The sequence below is a fragment of the Eptesicus fuscus genome, chromosome 16 (assembly GCF_027574615.1).
Source record: "Eptesicus fuscus isolate TK198812 chromosome 16, DD_ASM_mEF_20220401, whole genome shotgun sequence".
In the NCBI taxonomy this organism is placed as follows: domain Eukaryota; kingdom Metazoa; phylum Chordata; class Mammalia; order Chiroptera; family Vespertilionidae; genus Eptesicus; species Eptesicus fuscus.
This window is the reverse complement of record NC_072488.1, coordinates 55722227-55729693: the sequence shown is the minus strand read 5'-3', so window position 1 is coordinate 55729693 and position 7467 is coordinate 55722227. Positions and strand designations below refer to the sequence as shown.

At 37.9% G+C, this 7467-nt stretch overlaps 1 protein-coding gene across 2 annotated transcripts in view; it reads right to left on the bottom strand.

Moving 5' to 3' along the window:
- Positions 1-446: 446 nt before the first annotated feature.
- Positions 447-7467, bottom strand: part of TMEM87B (transmembrane protein 87B) — a 44684-nt gene continuing 37663 nt past the window's right edge. For both annotated transcript variants that reach the window (XM_054727963.1, XM_008160787.3), the window contains exons 17-19: positions 5267-5319; positions 4419-4449; positions 447-3310 (exon numbers count right to left, since the gene is read on the bottom strand). In XM_054727963.1, the coding sequence (XP_054583938.1) occupies positions 3251-3310; positions 4419-4449; positions 5267-5319 (144 nt within the window). In that variant the 3' untranslated portion in view covers positions 447-3250. The remainder of the gene's footprint in view (positions 3311-4418; positions 4450-5266; positions 5320-7467) is intronic.

The following is a 7467-nucleotide window of genomic DNA, read 5'->3' as shown; positions in this document are numbered from 1 at the left end:
CAACCACACCAGAGCGAGACCACAAATCCCCTCACTGTTATTGTTATCATGTTATCCTATATTCACATATGTAAAATAAGGATGTGTCTATCATTTTACTTTTTATTCAACCTCAGAGATTTACCTGCTTTGCTTTGTCCCGCCTCCTTAATCTATCACCAGTGGATTTCATGTAACCCTCTTATGCCTCCTCCTTTGATTACAAAGTATAAAATAAATAGTAAAACTGCCATTTTCCAGAGCATTTTCTCAATCTGTTGAGATTTTGTTTCCCAAGAACTATCATCTGTTTGGCTCAAATAAACTCATACAAATCCTTACAGGACTGGATGTTTTTTACATTGACAGCTGTACCTCCTCTTTTAAAAATTTTATGTCCTGCCATCAAATAGTATAGATTTATACAATCTAGCACCAATAGATATTATCAAGAATCAATCATCCAAAACTTTAGAAAGCAATTTATTAAAAGTCAGAACAAATATTAAGGCACAAAATATATCATTTTTTTCAAACAAAAATCTTTGAAATAGTTTTGTCCTACATTCAAAGCAACTTTTCCCAAATTATACAATAATTTAACCATTTAAAATAGAAAAATATAACTTCTTAAGCCCCTAACCTTTCTCCCCAAATACGCTTTCCTAGTTCTAAGGAAGCTTCTTAGTGTATAGTGAGTTCCTGTGTTATATGTACATTTCCTTAAAAGTCTCATTTGTCACTTATATACATCTGATATGCTGAGGACTTTAATTATCAGTATAAGGCCTGGTGTTTCGTACTGCTTATTGCATGCTGTTGATCATGCAAAAGACACAAGTACCAAAGCCAGTGACTTATAAACTAGCACATCTTGACTTTAGACCACTCATGTGCAGCCTAGCACAGCAGACACAAACCCCTTTTTAGAAAAGGATATAAAAATCATCTTGTATGTACAGTTTTTACACTTCAGTCTCGATATTCTAGTAGTGCAAACATAATGTACCATATTACAGGGGACAAGTCGATATTCTCTATAGGACATGAAAGATTTAAAAAATTATTTTCTTTACAGGAAATGTATGGAAACATTATCTATCAGCCTTAAAAATTCACGTACTCATCTATTTTTTCTCATTTTTGAAATAAATTAACTATCTTTTAAAGCAGATACCAACTAACTCAAATCACGAAAATTCCCTTTTAATTTTACACAGCATATAAATCTAGCATGAACTGCAAATGCTTTTCTAAGCATTTTGCCTAGAAAAACATAAAAGTGGACTCTGGTCCTCAGGTCCCTTCATTAACAGGAAGGCCCATCTTGATGGCATCCTAAGAAATTAATCAGACCTGGATGGCCAGTTTCTGGAACCTTCATGCAGAAGCAGGATGACAGCTGCATGGTGGCCATGGGTGTCACTTCTCCCCAGGTCCTCTGTATGAGCTACTCAGCCCTAGGGCGCCCCCACCTGTTCACATGAGGGGGTTCAGAAGGCCCGCCACAGGAATCCTCTATTCAGAACACAAGGTATCAACCGAGGACTCGATGATCACTGGCAGCGACGGGCACAGTGCATGCCTTTGAAAAAACAGTACTTCTGACAGGCCGTCAGGAGGGAACCTACTTTCTCTGGGTGATGAGGAAAGCCTGCATTTCAGCCTCAGGCTAAGCCATCCAGGGTCCAACATTTATTTTTCCAGCTGCAGAACACACGGTTTTTATAAACACTTATTGAGGTTACGTCAGAGGCAGTTTCCGGTCTCACACTGGCCATTGTTCCCACTCCCACCCCACTAGCTGGCAGCTCCTGCTGGCTGGACGCCCAGGATTCTGCATTCAGAATTCAGCTACAGCTGTATGATTTGGGAGTGAACCTGTCTCGAAATCTGGGCAGTGGCATTAGGTAAAAATTTTAGGAAGAGGACAGTGGTCACCTCTGGGTCTGAAACAACTTGGGGTAAGAGTGAACTACACTTTCAGGAAGGACATGAATGCTGGGAAATGTACAACACTGCTTGATATTCACGACTGAAAATAAAGTTGAAAGTATCTTTTAAGAGACATTACTACTGGAAATAAATCTTTTTTACTAGCCCCTGTGAAATGGGTAAATGAGAAGTAAATTCCAAAGAAAAAAGTTTGTTTTGTGGCTTCACAATGAGGTAAAAAAAAGATTATATTTAAGTGTTTGTACTGTAATGCTTCTTAATCAAAATCTCTGGGATCATTCTTCACTCACAAGAAAGACATGTATGACTCTAGCTTTAATTCCTACTCTAAATGTCCACTAGAGCTTTGATCATGAAAGCAGCAAATATTCACACTTCCATCAGACAACTTTCAACTGCCTTTCAAATTTAGAATGTTCTGCATTAGAAAAGTTTCAAGTTACACATAATAAAATAATGTATAAAACATGGTTGAAGGTTAAGACATTAATTACAAGACTAACAGTGATGTACTGTACCGTTAGTACTATGCAAGATTACATACAAGATAAGATTCTAGTTTCCTCCACGGTCGCCCAGCTGGTCGGGAGGACATGCTCTGAGGGAGCCACTAGCCAGGTGTCCACCTCCTGCCCAGCAGGTTCAGCAGCAGCACATGCACGTACAGCCTGAGTGAGGGGACAGTGGCAGAGCAAATCTTTGGAAGTGACCCTCAAGACCACTCTCTCCATGCACTTGTGTCCACTGAGCTGAGAGAGTGAAGACGTCCAGGATTTGATGTGCACAGTGATGACAAACAGGGCTTGTGCAAATGTGTGCACCCTAGCCAAATAAATATCCGATGTTCCAGCGTTAACCACGTTCTTATTAGCAAGTCACTTCAGTATAAAAGTCAAAGGAAATTACTATGGCATCTAGTGCCTATAAACCCCAGAGATGGAGGCAGTGTTTGACCACACTTTATTTGCCTCAAAGGTCAGTGGAAGAATAGTAGGAGTGTTTATGTAAAAATAATGCTTAAATCTGGAACTGCCATATTTTCCAGAAAAAAGAGACAACCCAATCCACACATCTGCCACCCATCAGCTTAGGGCTTTGGGGCATATGTTTTATCAAAATACTTTTCTTAGATTATTTCCAATTAGGGCAATTTAATGGACATTAAACTGATATTCAAGAGCCAGCTTAAAAAGGGTACAGAACCCATCCACCCACTGAATTTTTAATTTGAATACATAGATTTCCAAGATAACACCATAAAAATGTGTTGTGTGACCTCTTTTAGTCCTGGGAGTCCTCCACTGTTAAATAGGTTTCACATTATCTTTTCTGAAGAGAACATTTTTTCTGCCATTTCAGATCTGGTCATAATTTCCTAAAAAGGAAAAAAAATAAATAAAAGATTTTCATCAAAATGTTGATACTTCTCCCAGTACCTAACAAAATTCTCTAATCTTTCAACAGTCACGGTTTTTGTGGAGAACTGAGTATATTCCACAATATACAAAGAAATATTAGGTATAGAAAATAAAACCACATAACCCATACTCCCTAGTACGTCTAGTCAGCTACCCACTGAGAAGTACAGGGAACGTTAACATTCCACTAGCTAGAATACATCCTGAGAGAATCACCAGGGAGAGGCAGGAACAGTTCATCTAGGGATTCATCTATCTTTACCGATTAACATACTTTTGAATTAGAAATCATGATTTATCAAATGAATACTATAAATGCTCTTTTAAGAATAATACCATGGTAGAGTTATAAATCCTGAAGTTTGACCGTTTTGCATCTGGGTACAAGTACACTGCAGCCTTTCTAAACTCCCCATCCCACGACAGAGTCACCAACCAGGCTGATGGCAAAGCACCGGCCCTGCCTCTCAGTGAACAGAACAGACTGCAGGGTCCCTCGTTCTTCAGCCACCATGCAAGTTACTCCTCAGCACCACTGACCGCCCTCGACTCTTCACATAAGCTCACGTCCTCATCCCTCCTCTCATTCTTACACTTCACACTCCTGCCTGACTTGGGCTACCTTCCAAGGTCCAGATGATCCATAATTAATCCCGCCCCCCCGCCCCGCCAAAAAAACCCTTCCTAAATCTGCATCCTTTATTCAAATTTCCTTAGTAAATGAAAATCAGTCAGAAACTTGATTTAACACCCCAACACAGTATCTTCAAGTATGAGATTAATTTAGACAAACTGCCATCTTTTAAACTCTACCTATACACAAGATGTAGAAAATCAAAGACTTAAAATCTCATAAAATAATTCTTCCCTTCCTTTACACCAACAAGCATTTATCTTGCTCCTGCTTTCAATGAGGATCCAGTTTCTTTAAACTTTACCCACAAATCAATGCATTATCTTTCAGCTTGCTCACTCTGCGATCGTTTTTAAAAGTAACTTTCAACTGAAATGCATTTCTACTTTGTGAAAATAATAGCCCCAAGAAAGTCAGCGAAAATTCTTTACCTCATCTGAATCTACCAATACTGGAAGAGCTCTGAAAAAAAAAGGGAAAATGTTATTAAAAGGCCAGTATCTCTACGAAAGCTGAATATGAGCACACTACGCTCCACCAATTTTTCTCCTGGATGGACAGAGCCGCAGAGACGAAGACCCGGGCTCACCACTGCGGAAATGGCTCTGGAGTTCTAGTGTCAAACAGAATACTGATAAAGAAGACCAGGAATAGCTCAAAGTTCCTATTTTTCCTATGCTCATGTTTTTCCTCCAGGAGCTTCCTCACCATACATGGTCATGTGGTTATATGTGGTTTACATGTTCGAACTTCTCCATAATAAAAAAAGTTAAGCCAAAACCGGTTTGGCTCAGTGGGTAGAGCGTCGGCCTGCGGACTGAAAGGTCCCAGGTTCGATTCCAGTCAAGGGCATGTACCTTGGTTGCGGGCACATCCCCAGTAGGGGGTGTGCAGGAGGCAGCTGATCGATGTTTCTCTCTCATTGATGTTTCTAACTATCTCTCTCTCCCTTCCTCTCTATAAAAAAATCAATAAAATATATTTAAAAAATGTTAAAACAAAATGATTCTGATCCTATAAACTTAGATATGAAAAGGCTGGAACAGGTAATAAGGCACAAGTATTAAAATAGTTGTACAGTGAAAAAGGGAGGAGAAAGAGAGAGCAAGGCAAGGCTGTGTTTTCTTTGCAATTCAATGTGAAGTAAACCAGTAATTCACTAGTGAAGGGGGCTATAAAAACACAGAGGTGTGAGGTCTGAAAAGCACATGACAAAGTATGAACTCATCCCTTTACACTTGGGCCAAAATGTAGATTCAAGCTCCAACAGGATACTTACACGTCTGTGAATGAAGAGGGAATATTTTCTTCCACCCACTTTAAATCTTCATCCTGGAGAAATAAACATTTACCTATTCATTCTTGCTTAATATTACTTGAAAACAGAATTTTTAAACAGAGTGTATATAAAATTTAAGCATTTAATTAAAATGCATGACATTCTTTTAATTTGTACATATTCTAAGATGTTGACACTAATGCCACAAAAAATTATGCCAGTATTTTCTTAAACAGGCAAACCAAAATCTGGATTTTTAATTTTTATATTCTTGGTTTTTGTTAGCTGTGCAGTTATTTTTCATAAAAAAAAAACCAAAAACACATAAAAATACAAAGGATGGATTTATACAATAGAAAATAGAAAAATATTGATTTGTATTGATTTCTTTACTCTGAGCATTTATTATGCCTCCTAATTTGTTCAAGTTTTTATATTATGAGTTTTTATTTTTTCAAAAGAAAAAAGAGGATGGTACAAATATTCTAACTTTACAAAAGTCAAATCACTTATATTTATGCTCTCCTCTCTATAGATAAGAAAATGAAAGCAGGTCTTTAGACTAATTTTTTTTTAAACAGAAACTTGCTTATAGTTACCTCACTGAGAGAGAGAGAAAAAAAAAAGGTATAATGAATATTAGGTTTATAATGTAAAATAAATCAAAATGTTTCTTTGTGATCTACCTGGATACATTAAATATTCTGGTTTTAGTATTAATAACAACTTGCTTACCTAGAGAGAGACAAAGCAACTGAGCCAGTATTAATAGGAACCCCATTTCTCTGAGTCTCAAATAGAAATAAGTCAATGAGAGATCAGGCCCTGGCTTCTGATTAAGAACTGAATACATTTAATTTACAGAAATGAAAAGGCTTTCCACTGATGTGTTTGCAAACACTGAGCTTTAAAATAAACTGAGATATATTACTAAAACAAGAGGAAAATACCTTAACATATTGACAGTTTAAAAACTGTAACACTAGAGAATGAAAACTGTTGTAATTTCTTGAGATTTATTTAAATTACCACAAAACTACTCAAAGAATACATTATAATTATTAATTACCAAAAATGAAATTTAGAGAATTTACTAAATCCAGCAAATAAGTTCTGACAGGTCACCTATCCTGTCAGAACTTACGTGCATACATGAATTTTTACACCGTATTAATCTAACATTTTTAATTGTAAGAAAGCCATATAAAACTGTATAATAGACCTGCCCAGGTGGCTCGGTTGGATGGAGCACTGTCCCATGCACCAAAAGGTTGTAGGATGGATTTCCAGTCAGGGCACATCCTAGGTTGCAGGTTCGATCCCCAGGAGGGGCATGTATGGGAGGCAACTGACCAATGTTTCTCATATCAATGTTTCTCTTTCTCTCCCCCGCTTCCTCTCTAAAATCAGTAAAAAACACTATTTGGCACAAAGCCTCTTTTGTTTGAGCTGGTTTGAACTTACGTATATAAGTTGCCACTCACCAGCCTGTTGCTAGCTCCCGTATGGCTCCTATGTTGGGGGCTGCGTTGTGGGGAAGATGTATTACTGACCAGCCGGTGCTGGCTATTTTTGCTGGGATGGCTCCTGTGTTTGCTACTGCATCAGCAAGGACTACTTTATTGGACTGCTTGGTCTAATGGCTCATTAGTGGCAATGGCTACTTGGGCTACAATAAAGACTCTTATATACCCACGAAAATAAAATAAATAAAATCAATAAAAACATACCCTTAGGTGAGAATAAAAAGCAAACAAAAACTGTATGATAGGCATTTCAATTTTGCTTAATTACTTTCATAATTATCACTTTTCTGCATAAATCATATACATCAAATACTTTAAAACTAATCTCTGCCTTATATTTTGTCGTTTTGCTCAAGCTTCCACCGTTTTTAAAAAAATGCTAATTTTTTAACTGAATAGGTAATATGGTAAAAGTCCCTTCCCAACAGATAACAAATGTTACCAAAATGTCTTCAAAATCACTTTCAAATGCTGCGAAACTAACACAAGCTTTTACTCGAACAAAGCTTTTCCACCTTTATGGGCAGGGGAATCACCTGTGGACTCCAGCCGGAGAGCAGATTCTGATTCGGCCGCTCTGGGGTACCTGAGAGTCTGCACTGCTAACGAGTTCCCAGGGGAGGCTCCTGCTATTGCTGGTTGGAGAACAGCACAGAAGCAGCAGGATCTACAGCA